The sequence below is a fragment of the Vicugna pacos genome, chromosome 32 (genome assembly GCF_048564905.1).
Source record: "Vicugna pacos chromosome 32, VicPac4, whole genome shotgun sequence".
Lineage (NCBI taxonomy): Eukaryota > Metazoa > Chordata > Mammalia > Artiodactyla > Camelidae > Vicugna > Vicugna pacos.
Genome location: NC_133018.1, coordinates 21,439,227 through 21,464,414, shown reverse-complemented (window position 1 = coordinate 21,464,414; position 25,188 = coordinate 21,439,227). Strand labels below are relative to the sequence as shown.

The following is a 25,188-nucleotide window of genomic DNA, read 5'->3' as shown; positions in this document are numbered from 1 at the left end:
GGATGGCAGCAAATTAAATAAACACACACACGCACACTTGCACAGACACACACATACACACACACCCCTCCAAACCAGATGCAGTCTGCATTCTGCCTGCATGTGACCTCTGTGACACACCCATTAATACCAACAGAAGCCATATCAAGCTGTGTCAGCCTCTTATAACAGGTGGTTCTGGGGGAATCATAGCCATTATCTTATAGTAACTTTCAGTGGCGGATAATCTGTAAAAATACTGAATCAATCTGCTGTACAGCTGAGACTAATATAATACTGTAAATCAACTATACTTCAATAAAAAAAAAGTTGGTCCATTAGATCTCACTGTGAGCAAACTGCCAAGGTTTCTTGTGCGCACACATGCACACGCATGCACACAAACATGCAATTAATATGCATCTTCTACTTGTGCTTTTCTTAACATAGAAGTAGCTGTGGACTTAAGATGAGACATTTATCCCTCCCAACCCTGCCAAGGTCCCAGTCTCTCCAAATCGTTTGTGTCCTCAGATCCAGTCCCGCCAAAGTCATGTAGTCCCAAATCAGAGGCGCCAATTGGTGTATCACCACAATTTACACCTTCCTAAATCCATGCTGTCTCCCTTACCTACACGCTCAGAACTTCCATCGCATGAACACCATTGAGTAACCCTGCCAGACCCTCCCTGGGGAGCCACATGGTGCTTTCTGCCCTGTGAAGCGGTGCCTGGGTGACAGCTCCACAGACCAAGGAGCGGCTCTCCCCGGGGTGCTGAGGACCATCCGCCTGCTTGGGATGCCCCTGGGAGGCTGCTGGGGCCAGCACACAGCTCCGCAGACGACACCCTACGTCTTAGAGCTGTGGCAAAAATGACGACAGATATTAGCACAAAAGCTGTGCTGCATCCATCACAGCCATTTCGTGGATCCCCTCCGGCTGAGCCAGGCCCCAGGATTTGCAGAGCCCGGGGAGAGACCCCTTGAAAAGTCTTAAAGCAGCTCTGAGCATGGAGATCTGCGTGCTCTGGTTTGTTCCTCTAAAGATCAGGCCGTAATTTGCGAGAAGAAAGCCCCATCTTCACGTGGCTACAGAAGTGATAGTTGAGCCAAACAATGACTGTCTTCCAAAGCAATTTCTCTATCAGGCTGGGCAGAGGATTTTTTTGGTCTATTTTGGGAAGGGGAGACAACCAAGTATAAGGCAACAGTGGAATTCAGGAGTGCGGACTCGCCTCTGCAGGGCAGAGCCCTCCAGGGCAGGGGAGTGGGGACCCCACCCTGGGGGGGGCTCCACACCAGGCTCCCAGGAGGGAACAGGCTGAGGGAACTGCAGAGGGGGGCCACCTGTGTGAGCCCATGACAGCATCAGCGCACGGATGCCACCTCCATGGGGATGATGCGAAACGTGCTTTGTCAAAGGCAACCAAGGGCAATGGATCAATATTGTTCATTCTGTGCAGATGAGTTTGGATGACTTGGCTCCGATCTTTCCAGGCTCAGAATGCAGAAGGCGTTGGACTTGTTTCATCAAACCTGCCCACCGAGCACAAGGCCTGCCCAGAGCCCCGGGGAAAGGCCGCGTGTATCTGAAGCTTGTCCACCTGCTGTCTCCAGGGGTACAACGGGTACCCCCAGCCCAGGAGGCAGGCTGCACCGAATCTGGGTTCCTGAGGACTCATTTCTTTTTTTAATTAGGGCTCACAGACACATCAACTCTTCTCTAACAAAACCACCTCTGGCTGCAGGCACCGCCCCCTGCAGGCCACTGAAAGAAGGAGGCAGCCCCTCCCAGATCTCCTCCACCCTGGGGGAGACACGGCGGCCCCTTCTGTCCACCACAGAGGCCTTCAGCTGGGGCCCTCGTTTCACTTAACCTCTGAACAGGAGCTGGCAGATCGTAAGGATGGACGGCCGGACCTCAGCGTTGCTGTAGTTTTGTGCTGTATTGGGTTACTGTGTTGTGTTGTCTAATGAATGAAGAGGACCTGGGGACCCTCCTAGCAACGTAAAGGAGAAAGGCTAGTTCTAAAGATTTCTGTCCTTCCTCTCTGAGTTCTCTGCCAAGAAAAAAATAGTCAGAAATTCTAAATTCGGTGATTCAAACAGACCCCTGCAAAGAACACTTTAAAAAAAGATTCATGGGCTGGTTCCTGGCTGAATTTAGAGTCATAAATCCAGCTAATTAGAACAAAGAACACAGGAGAAATGTCCCCTGACCAGATTTCCCAAACGGTGAGCTGTGTCCCACGTGTGACGTTAGGGGACACATGGATGAACTTTAAAAAATTCTGATAGGCATTTATTTTAATGTATATGCAGAAAAATTGTACTAACTACTATACATAAAATAGATAAACAAGGGGGAGGGTATAGCTCAGTGGTAGTCTGCTTGCTTACCACGCACAAAGTCCTGAGTTCAATCCCCAGCACCTCCATTAATAAACAAACAAACAAATCTAATTACCACCCCCCAAACAAAATAAAACAAAGTAAACAATCAGGTCTAGCACAGGGAACTCTATCCAATATCTTGTAGTAACCTATACTGAAAAAGAAGATGAAAAAGAAAATATACATGTATGTGTATAACTAAATCAGCATGCTGTGCATCAGAGACTAACACGAAATTGTAAATTGACTATATCTCAGTAAAAGAAAAAAAGAAAGATTAGTACATCAAGCTCACGGATCTTATTGTCTCCTAATGAGACTAAATTAGTATTTAAGGTTGAGAAAGTGAGGCATTTAAAGAAAATGTACTGAGTAAGCTACACTACTTGGCACGGGAAGTTGGCACGTAGACTGCTAAAATGGGGTAAGCACTGTCCGCTGCGCCAAAGGAGGAGACCAGGGTGACTTCTGCTGGAGATCGAGGCGGGGCGCATCCCGGGGAGGGAAGCAGCGGGCCCAGCAGCCTCCTCTGGTCCCGGAGACCCCCCGCCCCCCGCCCCAGCGCGCACTCCCTCCCCGGGGTCCTCCCGCCTCCGCCCCTCGGGCCCGGGACGCCCGGGACGGCGGAGGGAGGGGCAGGAGCGGCCCGGGCGCGGGGGTCTGGGCGTCGAGCCCGCGGTACCTTGACGACGTCTTCGTCCGCGGACCTGCACTCCACAGCCTCCGACACGTCCACCACGGCGCCGTCCTCCTGCACCGCCACCACCTTCACGGGCACCGAGACCGCTTTTCCGGTGAGGATGGCCGTGTTCAGCAGCTCCGCGTCCTGCGCGGGGGAGAAGGGGGCGCGCGTGAGCCCCGGGCGCGGCCGGAGCCCCGGGGTGGGGGGGGGGGCTCACCCTCGGGCCGGAGCCCCGGGGCCTCGCCCTCGGGCCGCCTCCGACCTCGGCCCGGAGCCCCGGGGGCCTCGCCATCAGGCGCCTCCGACCTCGGCCCGGAGCCCCGGGGGCCTCGCCATCGGGCCAACCCGACCTCGGCCCGGAGCCCCGGGGGCCTCGCCATCGGGCCAACCCGACCTCGGCCCGGAGCCCCGGGGGTCTCGCCATCGGGCGCCTCCGACCTCGGCCCGGAGCCCCGGGGGTCTCGCCATCAGGCGCCTCCGACCTCAGCCCGGAGCCCCGGGGACTGGCCATCAGGCGCCTCCGACCTCGGCCCGGAGCCCCGGGGCCTCGCCATCAGGCGCCTCCGACCTCGGCCCGGAGCCCCGGGGGCCTCGCCATCAGGCGCCTCCGACCTCGGCCCGAAGCCCCGGGGACTGGCCATCAGGCGCCTCCGACCTCAGCCCGGAGCCCCGGGGACTGGCCATCAGGCGCCTCCGACCTCGGCCCGGAGCCCCGGGGCCTCGCCCTCGGGCGCCTCCGACCTCAGTTCTCGTTCTGCAGTTTAAGGAGCTGTGTCCTACAGACACGCCTCACACGCAGCGCAAGAGTTCTTCTCGATATTTGCCAGATCTCAGCTCGAGGTTCACGTGGCAAACGACGGCCTGTTTTCAGGCCTTCGCTTTATTTTCAAATTAGGAAAGACAGCTGCGGACTATACACCTCACACCCCTGAGCTGACCACCGGCACCCTCTTCCCCCGCACACTCCGGAGACCTCCCGCCAAACCCAGCGCACGTTAGCCGGACGTGTTGTTAATCTCGCCGCTCCTCTGCCGACCTCTCAGAATTCCTGAGGTGCTGTCTTCCGGACTGAGCTCCCGTCGGCCAAACACTTGCCGTCCCCAGGACCAGTCCCTCCGCGAGGAGTGTCCTCCCACCTGGACAACAGTGACCTCACTGACCTCCCTGCGTCCACTCTCCCCACAGCAGTCGGAGGTAATTTTTTTTATTTCAACGTAATTCAGATGCTTTCTCCCCTAGATTAAACTCTCTGCAAGCATCCCACTGTTCTTGAGATGAAGTCCAAACTCACCCCCGGGGAGGGAGCGCACCCTCACCCACCGCTCTAGCTCCTTCCTGCCGCCTGCCCACTGTCCCTCACCACAGACAAGCCTCAAGAGGTCTTTTCTGTTCTTCCCACAGTGAATCTCATGTGCGCCTTCTGCTCTAACACACGCAGAGCTCTCTACCCAAGACACGCCTCCCTGTCCCTTCCACCCTTCAGAACCCAGCATGAATGTCCACGTCTTCGGAGACACAGGACTTTCCTGCCTGCCCACATGTGCGGTGAGCACTGACTTGTTCTCTCGCATTGCACCTGGTATGTCCTGCCTGGTAATGACCACAAATGGCCACTATTTATTTTGTGTTTTCGTTTTAATCTCTGGCTACTCATTAAATTGTAAACTCCCCAAGGGTCTGAGCCATCGTGGTTCTGACCTCCACTGCACCCAGAGGGCCTAGGAGGGTATCTGGCATGTGAGAAGCAGTGCAGAAGAGAGGTCCCAGGCATGTGCTCTGGGACTGGACTGAGTCGGAAACTGGCTCAGCCTCCGATTCAGTAAGGATCATGTGGATCTGCAGTTACAGAAACTCTGACTCAAGTGGAATAACGCAACACGGGTTTACAAGCTTCTCACATAACCAGAAGTCTGGAGGAATGCGTGTGCTGGCTCTGGTCCAGTGACTTAGTGAGGTGAGAGCTACTCCTCTGCAGCTCTGTTGGCCACTCCCTCAAGGTAGCAGGATGGCATCCATCACACCAGCCATCTCCATCCACTCTCTAAGCAGGGAGAAGGCTGAGAGGGAAGGAGTGACCTGCTGAATCGGCTCCTCTTCATCAAGAAGTCTAAAGCTTGTCACATGGCCACCTGCAAAGGATGCTGAGGAGGTGGCCTTCTACAGTGGAGCTGGCAGCGGAGCAGGGGTTAGTAAGTGGCTTTTTATGATCCGTTAATAGCATCTGCCACAAGTTCCTTCCCCGTGTGCCAGGGTTCCCTGAAATACAGGGATAATAAAAATGCCTACTGTGCGGTGACCCTATGAAGATTTAATGGGTCAATCTATGCACCATTTAGAACAGACCTGGCACATAATGAGTCACAAGAACTCAAGAAACACAGCTATTACAGTGGCGGCTGTAAAAGATTTGCTCCATGAATGAATTAAAGAACCACTAGGTAAGGTCACAAAGGGACTCCAGTGGAAGAGAAAAAGTGTCTGAAGAGAAAAAGTCAACTGGAGAAGTTGGTGGACACCAGGCGGCACCAGCTCAGCAGTGAGATTCACCAAACACTCAACAATTGGCTCCACCAGAATGGACCAAACAAACCATTATTCAAGCATTTCTTTCACACTTGGAGCTCCTAGTCTCAGCTCGAGTACTAAGCAGGTCCCACATTCAGTTTTCCAAATCAGCCCCTCATTCTCCACCCAAAACCAGGAAAAGGGTAAGAGATGGAGTCAACTAATGGTAATAATAATAATAATAAAACAACAATAATTAATAGCATTCTAAGTACATTACATATAATTAATTACGCATTCAGTTTTCTCAATAACCCTCCCCAGGTTACTAGTATTATTCCCAGTTTATAGGTTATTTGTTTTTCGTTGATATTAAAGCTGCAATAGGAAACATAAACTTTGTAATGAATATTTGAAAACAACCCAATCTAAGAAAGATGAAAAAACAAGTTGTTGCAATTTACATGTTGCAACATTATTTTTTTTTTACATATTTCCTTTCCTCTGGATGGAACGTCCAGGAGGTATGTCCAAAAGCATATAACTACAGCCCACAGTCCTGAGTACCCCATCCTCACCAGGGAGATGCAATACATGTACATTTAAGTCTAAGATGTACAGAAAGGGCAGGGAGCAGAGCAGATGTGGAGGTGAGAACTCACCAAAGGTGGGATGGTGGTGCAGATGTGTGAATAATCACCGTGTGTACAAACAACAGAGACTGTATCATGGATCTAGAACAAATCGCTAAATTCAACTCACAATATCATTGAAAAAGACCAGTGTGGGCGTTTTCTGTATGTAATGGGAGGGAATTAATTTTGCCTGATGCTCACCCATTGACACCGAACATCCATCCATCCTTCCTTTTTTGAACAATGTTTCCTTTGGGTATCATCCCGCTCTGCTACCAATGAGCGTAGCTTGGATGGCGCTGACCCAGGCCACCAAGTCAGGCTTTGCGAATGGGCAGATGAACCCACTGTGGCCCAGCAAGGTGCTTCCAGCCCCACGTCCCCAAAGACTGATTCAAGTGAATCTCCAAGGAAATCGGAGACAACAGGAGGAGACAGACAAATTCCTGGGAAAGATTTCTGGGTTCCTGAGTCCAGTTACATCTGTGTCTGTTATCTTTGGAAATTTAGATACATAAAGTAAACTGTTTTACTTAAGCCAGATTTAATTGGGTTTTTGTCACTTGCAGCTGAAAGTCTGGACTAATACACATGAGATCAGGCAACATACAGCGCTCTAGGGAGAGAGAAAAGATGAAAATAAACATCCGTCTCCCCTGGGGAAGCTCACAGCCGCTAAAGAAGACACTATAATAATTTTTCCCAAACGGAGTTTCAAGGGAGGTGATTTTATTTTTCATAACAACAAATCACAGTCGATCTGAGTTTGCTGCTTTTATTTCAGAAACATTTGCAACCACGTTTCCTTCTTTAGCTTGTTCATGTGTGGCTAAGATTTTTGCAACCATGTTTTCCAAAAATCCCAAAGGCAGTGCCTACCTGCCTCTGGCACAATAAGAAAGCAATTTGTCACGTTAAATATTACATTTAAACCACCCCCTGGTGCCAGAGACTGCTAAAAATTCACCATCTATCAAAATACGTCTTTTTCTCTGTTCCTACTGGTGCCAGCTCTAGGTTTTTATGTCTTGAAAGCATATTTATATTCCTTTCTGAAGACGAGTTTCCACTAATGTCCCACGTTAAAGTGGCATCTGTGAAAATGGCAAAGTAAGGACACCTGAAAATTCTCTCCTCTGTAAGAGCAATGAGAAAATTGGCCAAAAAAAAAAAAAAAGAGTCAAAATCAACTTTTTCAGAGCTCTGGAAATAAAACAAAGGCTTGTGCAACCAGGAGAGCAATTATTGAAGAAAAATGGCTGAATCTTGGTTAAAAACAGAGAATTCTGTGGCATTTTAACTTGATTTACTCCCATCCCCAACCCTCCAGCTCAGTAGAAGCTTTGAAAAATAACAGCCAGCATTCACAGAAAAAACACAATCTGAAAGCCACTGGAGAGAGCAGAGCAAGGCTGGAGATCTTTCAAAACCTCATTCCCAAAGAACTGCCATTATTTGACTTGTCTGGTATTTCCCTGGAAGATCCCACTTGCAGAACTGTCTGCATCTGACCTGACTCCAAACTCACCCCAGTGTGAACGGCTTTTTCCAGTAGAGGTATTTGTTTAAAGCAATTACAGGCAAGTAGTTAACTTCATGGCTAGCTGCCTGAGGCAGTGAATAACAGTTGTGGCAAACAACAGAATAATCAAAAAGCTTAATAAAAAAAGATGAGGAATGGAACATCCAGAGGGGCTTTGAAAGGCTAATATATATTCTGGGGGATCTGTAAGACCATGCATATACTTAGGGTTGTGTGCATGACCAGGATGTGTTCCTACTCAGCGAAGACTGAGAAGGCTGTAAGCTCTCACCTCTGGTTGACCTTGGGATTCTATGGAAGCAAGAAGTGAATGCCAAGGTGGAGCTGTCAAATGCCTGGTTGAGGATTGAAAGCATGTCCCAACACACACAGAGGCCCTTGGTAAAGACTGAGACACACTGATTCCAGATGCCTAAGGAAATCTCTGTCCAGTCGTTGGCTGACCAAGCTAACCAGAGACTTCAGTGCCCACACACAGCAAAGAATAGAGACTTTACAGAACTGGTTCACAAAAGCCACTAAACAAACTACTACCAATACTACTGCAAACAATAAAAATATTTTTTAATAAAAAAAAAAACAGGGAAAGGGAGATAATCTAATTTTCAGAGTTGTTACATTATATTATTTTAAATGTTCATTTTTCAACAAAAAAAAATTCAGGAGATATGCAAGAAAACAAAAAATCATGGTCCAGTCACAGGACAAATAGCTATCAATAGAAATGGTCCTTGAAGAAGCCCAGATGTTGGACTTACCAGACAAAGATTTTACATCAGCTGTATCAAATACAAAGAACCAACAAAATACCTTTAGTTCTGTAGAAAGTATGAGAAATATGTTTCCCCAAAGGGAGAATACCAATAAAGAGCTATAAATTATAAATAATTATGATAAAAAAGAACCAAATGGAAATTGGTTGAAAAATACAATAACCAAAATGGAAAATTCACTAGTACATTCTCCAGTAAGAATGGAATGAAAGCAGGAAAGGATAAGAGGAGGAAATTTTCACAAACATCTGAAAATGTAAAAGCATCCTTTTAAACAACCAGTGATTCAGAGGAGGAATCACAAGAGAAGTTTGAAAAATGCTTTGAGATGAGTGAAAACAAAAACACAACATACCAAAACTTATAAGATGCAGAGAAAGGCTTACTTAAAGAGAAATTATTATGGCTGTAAAGGCCTATATTATGAAAGAAGAAATATCTCAAATCAATAACCTAGACTTCCACCTCCAAAGACTAGAAAAAAAAAAGAGCAAACTAAGCCCCAAACAGCAGAAATAAGAAAAGAACAGAGTAGAAATAAATGACATAAGGAATAGAAAACAAAATAATCAATAAAAACAAAGCAAAAGTAAGTTATTTGGAAAGATTTAAAAGTGGACAAAGCTTTAGTTAGACTGAAGAGAGACAGAGAGAATTCAGGTTTCTAAAATCAGGAATGAAAGAGGGGACCAAGCTTACAGGAAAGAAAAACTATAGAGGAATATCAGAGCAGTAGTACGCTAAAAACTAGATGACCTAGATGCAAAAGAACAAATTCCTAGGAAGACGCAAGCTACCAAAACTGACTCGAGGTGAAATTCAAATTAAAGTAGACCTATAGCAGATAAAGAGATTGAACTAAAAATCAAACATTGCCACAAAGAAAACTTCAGTACCAGATGACCTCATTGGTAAAGTCCAAAAAAATGCTTAAAGAAAAGTTGTCTCCCATTTTCAGAAATTCTTCCAAAAATTAGAAGAGGAAATAGTCCCCAGTTTATTTTATGAGGCCAGTATTACCCTAATAACAAACATAAACAAATACATCATAAGGAAAGAAAACTACAGACCAATAATAAATGTTGATACAAAAATCCTCCAGCAAAGCATCTCCAGCAACACTCAGAAAAGGATTAAACACCATGACAAGGGGGTTTTATCCCAGGAATGCAAGGTTGGTTCAACACATGAAAAGCAACCAACGTGATATGATATACCATAACTATAGAATAAAGGTCAAAAACACATCATCACCTCAAGACATGTGGGAAAAGCATTTGACAAAATTCAATACCCTTTTATGACAAAACACTCAACAAACCAGCAATAGAAGGGAACTTCTTCAACAGCAAAGATCATACTTAATGGTGAAAGATTGAAAGCTTTCTCCCTAAGAAACAAGGAACAAGACAAAGATGGCTCTTTCCACTTCTACTCAACATTGGGCTATACCCAGGATAATTAGGGAAGACAATTAAATAAAAGAAACAGAGATTGGAAAGAAGTAAAACTCTCTCTCTCTCTCTCTCTGCAGATCACCTGATCTTGTATATAGCTATCCAAGGAATACACACACACACAAAAGAAACTATAAAGGTGTTCAGCAAGGTTCAGAATACAAGTTCAAACTACAAACTTGACTTGTAGTTCTATAAACTAGTAATGAAGAATACAAAAATAAAATTAAGAAAATTCTTTGTACTAGTGCATCAAAATTAATAAATAAATTAACTAAAAATAAATTTAAACAAAGAAGTGCAAGAACTTTATACAGAACACTACAAAATATCATTGAAATAAGCTTAAAAAAACACCTAAGTAAATGTAAAGACATCCTGTGTTCATGGATTGGAATCCTTAATGTTAAGATGACAATATTCCCCCATGTTATTTACATATCTGATGCAATTACTATTGATATTCCAGCTGCCTTTTTCACTATCGAAATTCCAGTTACTTTTTTTTTTATATACACAAGAATTGACAAACTGATTCTAAAATTCATTTGGAACTGAAGGGAGTCCAAACAGCCAAAACAAACTTTAAAGAGAACAAAGCTGGAGGACTCACCCTTCCTGAATGTCACTGACTTTTCAGAAATAAACCTTCACATTTTCAGCCAATTGATTTTTGACAAGGGTACAAAGAATTATAATTCAAGGGTTTCAAAGAACAGTCTCTTCGACAAAAGATGCTGGGATAACTGGATTTCCACATGAGAAAGAACAAAGCTGGACCCCTCCTGCACACCATATACGAAAATCAACTCAAAATGGATCAAAGACATAAATGTAAGAGCTCAAACTATAAGACTCTTAGAATAAGACACAGGTGTAAACCTGCATGACTCTGGATTAAGCCATGATTTTGTAGATACGACACTTTCTAAACACAAACAATCAAAGAAAAAAATAGATAAACTGGGCTTCATTAAAATGTGAAAATTGTGCTTCAAATGACACCAATGAAAAAGTCAAAAGACAACCTTCAAGATGGAGGAAAATATTTTCATATCATATATCTGATAAGGGTCCACTTTTCAAAATAAAGAACTTTTATATTACAAAAAATAAGACAAATAACCCACTTAAAAAGGGGGAAAGGATTCAAATAGACATTTATCCAAAGAATACATAGGCCAATAAAGACATGAAAATATGCTTCATATCATGAAGGAAATGTAAATCAAAACCACAATGAGATACTACTTCACACCAATTAGGATGGCTACAAGAAAAAAACAGACAGTAACAAGCGTTACCAAAGATCTGGAGAAACGGGTTCTCACACATCGTTGATGGGAAAAGTTTAGTAGCTCCTCCGGAAGATAAACATAGACTTTACCACGAGACCCAGCAGTTCCATTCCTGTGTGTCCCCAAGAGAAGTGAAAATGAAGGCCCACACAGAAACTTGTGTGGTACCATTATTCACCATCGCCAAAGTGAAAGAACCCAAATGACCATCAGCTGGTGAGTGGGTCAAGTGTGGGTCTATCCATACAATGAAATAGTATTCAGCCATAAAAAGCAATGAAGTACTGACACCTCCTACAACATGGACGGACCTCAAAAACATTATGCTGAAAGAAGCCAGACACCAAAGAGTATGTATTATGTGGTTCCACTTATACGAAATGTCTGCAATGAGCAAACACACAAAGTTTGTGAGGGTCGGGGAGCAGGGGTGTGAGTGGTACATGAATGTAGCATAAATATCACGCATCATGTAAAACAGTGGATTGGGTTGGTGAAGAATAGGCTGCAATGCTTCCATTTCCTTCCCTATAAAATAGGAATTTTTTTCAAAGGAGTTAAAAGGATGACATTAGATAAGACATGATCACTGGCTCTCCTTTTGGGCACATTGTTTGGCTGGATTTCTGTGTCCACTCGCATTTACGTGTGGCTGTGTGACTTGACTTGGTGGATAAAGTGTGGGAGGGATGATGTCCTCACTTCCAGTTGGAAGCTCTACAGGCACAAGAGCCCATGCTCTCCCTTTCCCTGCCACAGGGACGGTGGCTGCTCTGTCAGTCTGTGTTTCAGAGTAAGGCACACCAGCAGATCTTGTCGAGTACGTAGCGTGAACAAGAATAAACCTCCATAATTTCCAAAATAGACAAATAGTTCATACAACTCAATATAAAAAAAAAACTCAATCCAAAAATGGGCAGAAGACATAAACAGACATTTCTCCAAAGACATACAGATGGCCAAGATGCTCAACAGCACTAATTATTAGAGAAATGCAAGTCAAAACCACAATGAGGTGTCACCTCACACTGGTCAGAACTAGCCATCATGAAAAAGTCTACAAATAATAAATTCAGGAGAAGGTGTGGAGAAAAGGGAGCCCTCCTCCACTGTCGGTGGGAATGTAAACTGCTGCAGCCCCCATGGAAAGCAGTATGGAGGTTCCTTACTAAAAATAGAGCAATCTCACTCCTGGGCATATATCTAGAAAAGATGAAAACTGTAATTTGAAAAGACACATGCACCTCAATGTTCACAGCAGCACTATTTACAACAGGCAAGACACAGAAGCCACCTAAATGTCCATCAACAGATGAATGGATAAAGTTGTGGTGTATACACACACAAACACACACACACAGTGGAATACTACTCAGTCATAAAAAAGAATGAAATAATGCCATTTGCAGCAACATGGATGGACCTAGTGAAATTACACTTAGTGAAATTGGACAGAGAAAGACAAATATCATATGATATCACTGATTTGTGGAAGCTAAAAAATTAATACCAATGAACTTATTTACAAAACAGAAACAGACTCACAGACATAGAAAACAAATTTATGATTACCAAAGGGAAAAGTGGAGGGGGGAGGGATCAATGAGGAGTTTCAGATTAACAGGTACATACCACTATACATAAAATAGATAAACAATAAGGTCCTACTGTATAGCACAGGGAATCATATTCAATATCTTGTAATAACCTATAATAGAAGAATATATATATATATGTAACTGAATCACTTTGCTGTACACCAGAAACTAACACAATATTGTAAACCAACTATACTTCAATTAAAAGAAAAAACTTCCTTATCCACATATACACATTGAAACAGAATTTTCACGTAAATCCCAAAGAAAAGTTAACGGACTTACAAAACATCTAATGCTTTTTAAATTAAGCTTCGCATCTCACTGTTTAAAGAAAATAAAAGAATAAACTTCCATCGTTTTCAGTTTACGGAAACCTAGGAGCTGCATGTGACTCTTCAGCGTTTTATTTTGGCTCTGTAGTCTCAGGCTAAAGATAAAAATAACCGTAAACACACATTGAATTCTAGTTAGGTTTGTTTTCCACAGCAGTATGGGTTAGCAATTCCAAAACTGCTTTAGTGTTGTTCTAGGATGGAGCAAATAATCTATCTTGTTGGGTAATGAGAGCCGGGGTCTCTGGTTGCTCGAGAGAAGTGAGTTTCAAGATGGAAAGAAGGCTGAACTCTGCAGTCATGAGTGGGAATTCGAAATTCCAGCATGACGAATGGGACATTGTGCTGCACACCAGAAATTGACACATTATAACTGACTGTACTTCAATTAAAAATAAACTAAAAAAAAAAAAGAAATACCAGCGGGAACTCCTTGGGGAAGGCGGGCACAGGCGTGTTCATATGTCGGTAAATGTAGGCTGTGTCCGTGTGAATGAATGCGTATGGTTTTCCTAGGTCTGTTCACTGAGAGGGCTTTGATGCTGACAATGATGTCTTAGCACTCAGCACACCTAGACCCAGGTTTTAGTTCCTTTCCAAGAAAGGAAACAGAGCTCCTTAGACACATGGCTGATTCTAGAGCCCAGGCACAGAAAGTACCAGACAATGAGCTTAAATATATTGGGGAGCCAAGAGGTAGCAAAATGCTCGAACCAACGTCAAAAGGACACAGGAGACAGCTTGAAGGAGCTCCCACTAACCAACCGGGGCCGATTTTACACTATAAATAATTGTAATTGCTAATTATGATAATACAACATATAATATATAACATATATAATAAATAATAAGCTCCTGAGTTTATACGGATATAAACAAGCAAATAGAGAAGAAAGAAAACTTCAGCCTTCGGGTAGAATTCCAACTAGTAAATGTAAAAAAAAAGTGATAAAGTTCAAATACCACCATCTGGCCACCACCATTTATTACTATAATCGTTTCAGGCAAGAATCATTATGGACACTGCTAGTGATTAAAAGTATGAGAAAGAGGGTATTTCTAGAGTGTCAGTGGACCTCTGTGCAGGAGACTTACTAACTGCAAAGAGAAGTGTAGTAACTTCATGGTACCAAAACCTAGCATCCATCGCATTATCCACATGCTCAAAGAAAACATCACCGTAACAGGATAAAGAGACATCACATGTCCTGAAAAAGGACGTAACGTTACTTCTGAAGTGTTTCCAAAAAAAAGTGTATCTAATAATGAGGAAACATCAGACAAACCCAAATTACAGAGCATTCTGCAAAATAACTGGTCTGTACATTTCAAATACATCACGATCTGAATGACAAAGACGGAGAAACCTGCAGATTAAACGAGACTGAGAGACATAAACATATGAGGATCCTAGCCTGCATCCTCAAACGAGGAAAAAAAAAAAACCCACCTTTTCTTTTGCTTCAATGAATGTTGGTGGGACGCTGGATGAAATCTGAGTAAGGTCTGGGAACGAGGTAATTCTCAGCATCAAAATTAATTTCCTCATCTTGATCTTGTCACTCTACTTACGTCAGGGAAATTCACACTGAAGATTTACAGATCAAGGATCAGCAAGTGTGTCACTCTCAAACATTCCATTAAAAACAGCAGTAATGTGTGTCTGTGCAGAGAGAATGTCAACACTTGGGGAAGGGGGGTGAAGGTATTTGGTAAACGCACTTATTCAGACTCAGGAAATTTTTAAATAATATGAAGAACCAACAATAAAAGCAAATCAATGAATAGATGAATAAAGACAGGATGCAGTTAAGGGCCTGACAAGCATGATTTATGACAATTAACTTCACTTGAACTCAGTGCCTGTCACCATGCTAAGTGATGCATATGCATTATTGGTTAATCATAATGCGGATTTACAATAAGTACAGCACGATGGGCAGGAACGTCTACTAACAAAAGCAGCACCACGGACAGCGCCTGGCACGCCAGAAGTACTTAAGTCCTAGCTGGTTTTACTAATCTCATTTAATCCTCAAACATCCCTACTGAAGGATGACTATTTTCATCTTCATTTTACAGATGGCCGCGCCAAAGCTGAAAAGGGTTACCTAACTGGCCACAATCACTCTTCCGCTAAGCAGCCCAGCCAGGATGTGAACCAGACCATCCCCTCCCAGCCCCCCACCCATAAAATGGAGCTAACAACCCATTTCTTGGCCTAATTCAAAAGAGGCTTTGGTTTTAAAACTCATAAAAAGATATTTTGCAAATGGGGAACCTGAATTTTAGTAGAAACAGCCAAGGAGCCCCAAAGCCCCAACCCATGACCACGTGTGACTTCTGGAATGTTCCATCCCTGCCTCTGCCCCAGCCTGTGAGGTTCAAGATCACACACCTGAGACCCAGCAGCCCACATCCTTTGGTCTCGGGCACAGGGATGTCAACCTCTGAACAGGAGTCTAACTCTGACCCTGCTTTACTCCCAGACACCCTGACTTCCAACATGTAAAGCTGCAAGACAGATGTGAACTTTGCTCAGAGATAAGCAAGGATCTTGGCTCCAATTAAAAGCATGGTTTTCAATCCCACTCTTCGTGTTATAAAACTCTGCAATCAGCCCAGTTCTCCCCCTCCTGGTGGCTCATTTTGGATTCTGATCATTTATCATCCACAAAACAGTTACGTGATTCCAAAACTCAGCTTTTTGTGTATCCCTGAATAACACAAGGAAAGTTATCTCAAACAGGATGGCACTCAGAGAGAGTCAGTAAAATGTGTGTCTGTGAGAGTGCTCTCCAGACGTCCCCCATGTGCTAGCTTTGAGGGAAGAGGCAGAAGCTACTTGGAAGGCATTTCCATCAGCTGTCAGCCAGCGCCCGGGGCAAGCTCATCACCAGGAGGGGAACATGCTACCTAACGGACGGGATTAGGGGTCCCACGCAGGGAAGATGGTCGTGCAGTGGGCCTGACGGCCAGGTTTATCTCCACTGCTGATGCAACAGGATATAAATGGGTGAGTCCCCACACCTCCAAGTACAGAGGGAGGGTCTACGGGGAACGGTATCTGAGCCACTCAAAGCCACGAGGAGACTGAACTCCATGGGGGCAAGGACATGGTTCTTTCTCCTGTGCCTCCCCTGCTGCCCGGGGTGCAGGAAGATCTCAAAGGCAGCTGAAGCCATCCAGTGGTGATGGGAGAGCCGGGCAAAGATGGAGAACATTAGCTTTAGAACACAGCCAAACAGACGAGAGAGAAGACAAAGAAACACACAAGTTTGAAGGAAAAAAAAAAGCCAGACAGACAGAGACAGAGCAGAGAGACAGAGATGGGCAGAGAGAAAAACAGGGCACGTGAAGCTTGGAGAGGGGGATGGGTAGTCATGGAGACAATGAGAGAGGCAGAGAGGTGGATGAGAGGCAGAGACAGGGACGGAAGAGCGCACAGAGGCTACGTGCTGCCCCTGGGCACGCAGTTTCCTCCGCCTCCCCCAGTTCAGGTGGTCCTGCTCATTCACACTTCCCAGTTCTAACACTGCACAGTGATTATATGTGTTTCCACCGGGTCATTCCTCTACTTGACTATTAACACGTCCTTAATTACAACTGTAACCTGTAAACAGTGTTTCTTTGTTGTCTGCAGGGAGGAGGGAAAAAACCACCTTCTCATCCAGCTGGAGATAAATTAAAACTTAACACAACTTCCGGTTGCCAGAGAACCAGCCAGCAAGTGACGTTTGTTCAATTAAAATCGAAACCAGCTCTGACTGCCCGAGTGAGGGAAACTGTTCCTGGGCAAGAGCTTAGCGCTGTTGAAACCCAAGCCCACAAATGTAACTTGATTTTGGTACGAATAAGCCCTCCTGTCAGTGACTATGAGCTGGAGGGTGCCTCGGGAGCCGCAGTGAGGAGGGGGAGGCCTGGCTGGAGGTGACGGACTGACTCAACCCTCCCCTCGCTCAGGCCCTGGGTGTGGATGGATGGGGAGGAGACAGAGAGGGGGAGGGGGAGAGAGATGGGGGAGGGAGATGGGGAGGGAGATGAGGAGGGAGATGGGGAGGGAGATGGGGGAGGGAGGGGGGAAGGAGGGGGGAGGGAAAGAAAGAAATTATGATCCAAAAGAGAGAGAGGAAGAGACACTGAGAACTTAAGAAGCCTACAGAGAGAGAAACAGACAGCATGAAACAGACAGACAGATTGAGAAAGACAGACTGGGTGAGACAAGCTGAGAAAAGGACAGAGGGACAGGGGCAAATGGAGGAGACAAACAGAGAAAGACAGAGAGCCAGCGAGCCGGCGCAATAGACAGCCGTGACTGGCAGGAAGCAAGACAGAGACAGAGGCAGCGGGACAGAGAGAACCCAAAGATCCGGAGCTTGTGAGCCCCACGGCTTCCTGCTACAAACCCCCCAGAGTGGCTCCGCGCATCCCCTGAGCGATGCCCCAGCCCCACCCTCTCGCCTCCTGCGCCCTGTTTCTGCTCAGCTGCACCGACTCCACTCCACCCCAGCACAGAGGATCCTTGTCACACTAGGGCGCTGGGCACAACACCCCTGGAAGTGAGGTGCGCCCACTGGGGATCCCCAACACGGTCACTTCCCAGTAGAACTCAACACAGCTAGAAACATTCGTTCAGCTGAGAGCATCGTTGGGTACACCAGGGAGCGAAAAACAACACACGCTAGCAAGCTCTGCCGAACACTTAGGCTGTGTGGGCACTGTGCACACCTTCCCTCCTTCTGTTCCTTCAGTTCTCAGAGCAAATCAATGGGGAGGAACTCTTACCATCCCCATTTGACAGGTGAGAACTTGGAGGCACAAAAAACACACCTGAGAGTATGTCACTAAAAATCCGACTAATAGAATAAATATCGTGTCATCTTATACTAGGAAATGCTATCACTAAAATCCAGAAAGTCTTATTCTACAGCACCTCCACTTGTCCCCACTGTGCTGTTCTGCCCATTGAGAATAATATCAATACCCCAAAAATTATAAATCACACGTGCCAGGAGAACCCCAAGCTCTTTACACGTTCCAGCTCATGCGTACTCAGAGGCAGGGTCTTTTTGGCTCCCCTGTCACGTGCACTGTCCACTCGGTGCTCTACCTTGTTTCATAGGAGTTACCATGGTTTGGAAGTTTTCCAACTCTTTCATTTGCTTTTGACCTACTTCACTCATTAAAACTGAATTCCTGGGTTTCTGCTTCCACTCCTGACCCAGACCTGCCCCATCGGCTCTAACAAGAAGACCAGACAAAGTACGTGAAACATCTGTTTTCAGACACGAGGAAATGGACGGAAATTTTAAAAATAAAATAAAATAAGGCGAGTCCCTTGATTACCATAGGAAGAGTGAGTTCAAATAAAACTGCACAGCTTTGCTGAGCTGGGAAGACAGAGGTCAGAGTTCTGGGAGGTTAAGGCACCTAGAACTTGGGGGGCAGGTTATCAGAGAGAAGGGGCTGGCGACTGGGTGGGGAGAGCACCCTGAAGGCCCACAGAGGGGCCCTGGGGTCTCCGACTCACTGCATCACCCCTCAGGACCCGCAGGGGATTGGTTCCAGCCCCACCCCACCCTCAGGGTACCACAGTCTTCAGATGCTCAAGCCTCGTATATAAAACAGCAGAGCATTTGCATATAACTCCTGCACTTCTTCCTGTATACTGTAAATCATCTCCAGATTACTTAAAACACATCAAACAATGTAAATACTATGTAAATAGCTGCCAGTGTGCAGCAAATTTAACTTTTGCTTTCTAGAATTTTCTGGATTTTTTTTTCCTAATAGTTTCCATTCGAGGTTGGCTGAATTCTGGGATGTGGAACTCGTGGATACGGAGGACCAACTGCATTCACCTCTGCATCCAAGGCCAAGAAGAGAATCTCAGAGAGCAGTAAGCAGACCGATTCCAGAACTCACCCGGGGCTGAAAACAGTCCACGCCCCCACCAGCCAGCCTGGGGAACTTGCAATACAGGGGGCGCTGGGCAGAACACTCAGGAGGGTCATGCCGAGATAGGAGGGCTCAATTAACCGGAGCAGAGGCTGCTCTAGGCCCGCCCTAACAACGCTTAAAAGGCAGCCCTGAAATGATCGAACTTATCTGCAAGAAACGTAACCGCACACTGGAATGAAGTCAGCACTGTTTAAAGGAATGTAGCAAAACCCAGCACGCAACAATGTAAAATTCACCACGTGCAGAAGGAAACCAAAACGTACCAGGCGACCAGAGGAAAATCAATCAATAGAACCAGACCTGGAAATTGTGAAGATGATGGAGTCGTGTTCATGATGGGGTGGTTAGGGAAACATATGGACAGAAAATACTCAAGCTAGAAGAGGACAGACTGACCCCTGGGTGCTTCCCCAAGGTAACTGAAAACCTGTATCCCTACAGAGACACAGAAACTTCATTCATACGAGCCAACAGCTACAGACAAGCTATGTGTCCCTTAACTGGGGAAAAGGGAAACAAACGAAGGTCTGTCTGTACGGTGGAGTGGTCTTCAGCAATAAGCGGCTGATACATGCAAAACCACGGATGAACTGCAAAACAATTATGCCAAGTGACAGAAGCCAGAGTATAAACTGGATGATTCTCCTCACACGAAATTCTCAAACAGGCAAAATGACAGTGACAGAAGGTAGATCAGCGGCTGCCAAGGACGTGGTGGAGAGAAGACTGTGGGGCTGATGGAAACGTCCCAGATCTAACTGCCGTGCTGGGGAGCCAGCTACTCACAGAACCCATCAAAGTATAAAATGGGTGGATTTTGCTGTGTGTACATTATCCCTCGGTAAACATAATTTTTAAAAAACTAGAATTTATTTTCTGATTGCGTGTTACGGCATGCCCAGTATCTTCCACTGGATAAACAGTTGACATGTGGTGAAAAAGAACACGGAAACGAACATGTGTATATGCATGTATGACTGGAGCACTGTGCTGTGCACCAGAAACTGACACAACATTGTAAAACTGACTGTACTTCAACAAATAAAAATATATATTTTAAAAAAAAACAGTTGAGGTCAACTAATCTTCGACAAAGGAGGCAAGAATATACAATGGAATAAAGACAGTCTCTTCAGCAAATGGTATTGGGAAAACTGGACAGCAGCAAGTAAAACAATGAAGCTAGAACACACCCTTACACCATATACAAAAATCAACTCAAAATGGATTAAAGACTTAAACATAAGACAAGATACAATAAACCTCCTAGAGGAAAACATAGGCAAAACATTATCTGACATACATTTCAAAAATTTTCTCCTAGAAGAAATAAAAGCAAGAATAAACAAATGGGACCTAATGAAACTTACAAGCTTCTGCAGAGCAAAGGAAACCAGAAATAAAACAAGAAGAAATCCTACGGAATGGGAGAAAATTTTTGCAAGTGAAACCGACAAAGGCTTGATCTCCAAAATATATAAGCAGCTCATACGACTCAATAAGAAAAAAATAAACAACCCAATCCAAAAATGGGCAGAAGACCTAAACAAGCAATTCTCCAAGGAAGACATACAAATGATCAAAAAGCACATGAAAAAATGTTCAATATCACTAATTATCAGAGAAATGCAAATCAAAACTACAATGAGGTATCACCTCACATCAGTCAGAATGGCCGTCATTCAAAAATCCAAAAATGACAAATGCTGGAGAGGCTGTGGAGAAAGGGGAACCCTCCTACACTGCTGGTGGGAATGCAGTTTGGTGCAGCCACTATGGAAAACAGTGTGGAGATTCCTCAAAAGACTAGGAATAGACTTACCATATGACCCAGGAATCCCACTCCTGGGCTTGTATCCAGAAGGAAATCTACTTCAGGATGACACCTGCACCCCAATGTTCATAGCAGCACTATTTACAATAGCCAAAACATGGAAACAGCCTAAATGTCCATCAACAGGTGACTGGATAAAGAAGAGGTGGTATATTTATACAATGGAATACTACTCAGCCATAAAAACCGACAACATAATGCCATTTGCAGCAACATGGATGCTCCTAGAGAATGTCATTCTAAGTGAAGTAAGCCAGAAAGAGAAAGAAAAATACCATATGAGATCGCTCATATGTGGAATCTAAAAAACAAAAACAAAGCATAAATACAGGACAGAAATAGACTCATGGAAAGAGAATACAGACTTGTGGTTACCAGGGGGGGTAGAGGGTGGGAAGGGATAGACTGGGATTTCAAAATTGTAGAATAGATAAACAAGATTACACTGTATAGCACAGGGAAATATACACAAAATGTTATGATAAATCACAGAGAAAAAAATGTGACAATGAGTGTGTATATTTCCATGAATGACTGAAAAATTGTGCTGAACACTGGAATTTGACACAACACTGTAAAATGATTATAAAACAATAAAAAATGTTAAAAAAAAGGGATTTTGCACAGTGAAAGAAACCATTAACAAAATAAAAACATAACCTACTGAATGGGAGAAGATATTGACAAATGATATGTTTGATAAGGGGTTAATATCTAAAACATCCAGAACTTGTACAACTCAATAGTAAAAAAAAAAAAAGATTTAAAAATGGACAGAGAATTGAATACATAATTTTCCAAAGAAAACATACAAATATGCAACAGGCATATGAAAAGATGCTCAACATCACTTATCACCAGAGAAATGCACATCAAATCCACAATGTGATAGATATCACCTCACACCTGTCAGAATGGCTATCATCAAAAAGACAACAAGTAAGTGTTGGTGAGGATGTGGGGTAAAGGGAATCCTTGAGCATTGCTGGCGGGAATGTAGATTGGTGTAGCCACTGTGGAAAACACTATAGAGTTTCCTTAACAAATTGAAGATGAAACTACTGTATGATTCAGCAATTCTACTTCTGGGTATTTATCTTAATAAAACAAAAACACTAATTCAAAAAGAAAAAAAACAGTTGAAAGAAGAAAAGGGAAGGGAAAGGAGGCAATGGAATGGACGGAGAAGAAAAGGGAAGGAAGGAGAGACTCAGGAGGGCCCATTTAGATGGTCAGTTCACTGCTGATCCTACTGGGTGAAGAGGCTGAAGTTCAAGGTCTGGTCTCTCCCTCACGGTGCAGGGCTGGTAAGCGCCCCACACCCTGCTGGGGCAGACACAACTCACTCTCCCTAATGCCCCTCTGCCCCAGGGCCGATGGGCGAGGCCATGGCCCCAGGCCAGGGAGGGGAGGCTCACCCCTGCTCCCAGTCTGGCCTGCGTCACTTGGGAAAGTCACTGAAACGCACCGTGACTCAGTTTCCTTTCCTTTACAGAGAAGTTTCCTTCTCTGTACAAGGTTCTCAGTAACTGCACCTCGGCCTCAGAAAGTAGCCCTGAGTGTTAATTAAGGCCACGCATTTAAAACATTTGCAACACTGCCTGGACCATCGAAGGTGCTCAGTGAAGGCTGTTATTGGTTTCATTACTCCCACCTTATTTATTTATTTATTTTTTGCATGGGAAAACTCCACACATCCTTCAAGACTTTACTGAAGTGTTGTCTCCCGTGCAAAACCTTCCCCAAATGACATTGCCACCCACCGCGGCTCAGAATTAACTGCTTCCCCAAATGTGTCCCCATAGCACCTTAGCAGTAAATACCGCGTCCTCACCCATGGTGGCATCGTTTGCACAGCTGTCCCGTGGATGTGCTCTCGTGTGTGCTTTGAACACTCAGAGTCTGGCACCAGCCTGGAGTCATTCAAGATGTTTGAATGAACTTAACAAATACCAAGTTTCTCGGGTATTTGCCAGAACTCACGTGGTCTACACAAGGTAGACAGAAGTGCAGATGACTCGGGTGGGGAGCCTGCAGCAGGGAGTCACCGCCTTATAGAAAGACAAAACCCAGATAGCTTTGTAGGCACTTTAATTCCCAGCCCAGCATCCTTCCCACAAGAACAAAGCTCGCCTCTGAAGAGCCTGTCTCGCTAGGAAACTTTCATGAAGCCTGTCTGTGAGGAAGAGGAGGGTGCATGTCCTCGCAGGCAAACCCGACCAGGAAAGAACATGCTTTTTTTTTCTCCCCGCACAACGCATTTCAGAATTTCTATCTTAGGAAAGGCTGCAGAAGGTAGCAAAACTCAAACCCTATGAAATTACATCCTATCTTCTATTTTCCCATATGGAGCCTGACAAGAGAAAACGTGACGTCCGTATAGAAGCCATTCTTCTAATCTGTTTGATACAGTATCGCCATCTTTCCCTTAATAAACATAAATATTAAGATTAATATATAAAAGAAACGGTTTACTGTTTCATTATAATTCAAAGTCACTCTGCAGTGTTGCCCCAGCATTTGTGAATGGTGCCCCAGGATTCAAGTGAATGGCACTGCCGGCTGCAAACCTATTTTTTTTTGTCTTCCCAGCTCTGTTACATCCAATCTCTTTGCCTGAATCTTTAAGCACACAGTGGGCCTGTGTGACTCTTCCAGGCCTGCACAACAAATTTAAAAGAGCAGAAACGTATTCCCTGGCAGATGCGGCGGTCAGAAGTCTGAAGTCAAGGAGTCGGCAGGGCCACGCTCCCCCCGCAGACGCCAGGGGAGAAGCCTCCCTTGCCTCGTCCAGCTGGGTGACGTCCCTTGGCTTGCAGCGGCATCACTCTGACCTCTGCCTCCGTCTTCACACGGCCTTCTGCTCTGTGTTTCTCCTCCGTATTTGTGTGTCTTAAATCTCCCTCTTGTGTTCTCGTAAGGACACCAATCACTGAATTTAAGGGCCACATAAATCCAGAATGATCTCTTCATGAGATCTCTGACTTAATTACCTAAGACCCTACTTCCAAATGAGGCCATGATCACCGGGTACCCGGGGTCAGAGCTTGGGCACATCTTTTTGGGGAGGTATTACTCAATCCCCTTACAGGGCTTGTTTTCCAGGGCCATAGAAATAAGGCACAAAGTGACCAGCGCCAGCTTCACGTTACCAGGGAACCAGCAACAAAACTCTGGCCCTCACTTGTATTGAGACGAAAGCTCCAACTTTCTTACCCTTTAACGAACAAACCCCTCACTACCTTGAGGAAGCCCGTGGGGTATTTTTTTTTTCCCATTTTCATAATAAATTCAAATTGCAAAGCAAGCAATTGCCTGTTGTCCGCACCCCTCCCCTGTACACAGGAATAATCATATTCAGAAAGCCACACACCCCGGAAGATCAAAAAGTCTCGCTTCTGCTTTCAAAGAATCAACCCAGGAAGCGATGCTTGGCCGATTCCAAGAGAGACGAGTGTTCCCTTCGAGTGATGTCGACGGCGCACCCTTGTCTAAGATGTGCCCCTGGCTGGAACCAAGGTCTAAAGAGACTGAAATCTGAGACACCTTTTCGTAAGCCAGTGCTCAGGGCACGGGCCGTGTTCACGACGCGGCGGGTGGCGGCTCTGCCCGCCTCCCCCAGAGAGGAAAAATGAGAAGATTCATGGCTGCACGGAAGTGCCTTCCTTCGGGCTCGCTGCCACTGGCTCATTCTTCTAAAGTCCTTTTGAAAGGGGGGCCCAGACAAGCAGTTTTCAGTATTTGATTTGAGCTAATCCTATCACCAAAGAAAAAAATCTATGCCTTCACTTGACATTTCAATTAAGCAGTTGTTTTTGATCCTGGGGAGGCAGGTGAAGCATGAATGAAGCAGAGAGACACTGACTGAACCCAGTAATTTCAAGGGTGTAATGTTCACGATGCCCAGAGTTAATCTAATTTCCACATTTGCACATCGTAATGGATTTTGGAAATTATTTTTGAAGGATCATCAAAACCCCAAAGTGGGGGGGGGGACAGAGTGACATTATTTCAGGAAGATGGACACCGGCCGTGCCCTGGCTCCTACGGTCAGACGGGCACTAGCCCCAAGTTGGCTCTGACTCTCTCCCACCCTGCGACCTTGACCCCTGACCCCTTCAGACCTGTTCTTCCTGCAGGGCCAACGCCATCACTTGTCCCAGAAGTGCATTCTGGGACCCAGGCCTACAGCCA

The 25,188-nt window shown here is 45.1% G+C and overlaps 1 protein-coding gene across 3 annotated transcripts in view; it reads right to left on the bottom strand.

Moving 5' to 3' along the window:
* The window catches only part of TMEM132B (transmembrane protein 132B), a 292,208-nt gene that overhangs the window by 25,796 nt on the left and 241,224 nt on the right, over nucleotides 1–25,188 (bottom strand). For all 3 annotated transcript variants that reach the window (XM_072952906.1, XM_072952907.1, XM_072952908.1), the window contains one exon: nucleotides 3,056–3,199. In XM_072952906.1, coding sequence (XP_072809007.1) covers nucleotides 3,056–3,199 — 144 coding nt within the window. The remainder of the gene's footprint in view (nucleotides 1–3,055; nucleotides 3,200–25,188) is intronic.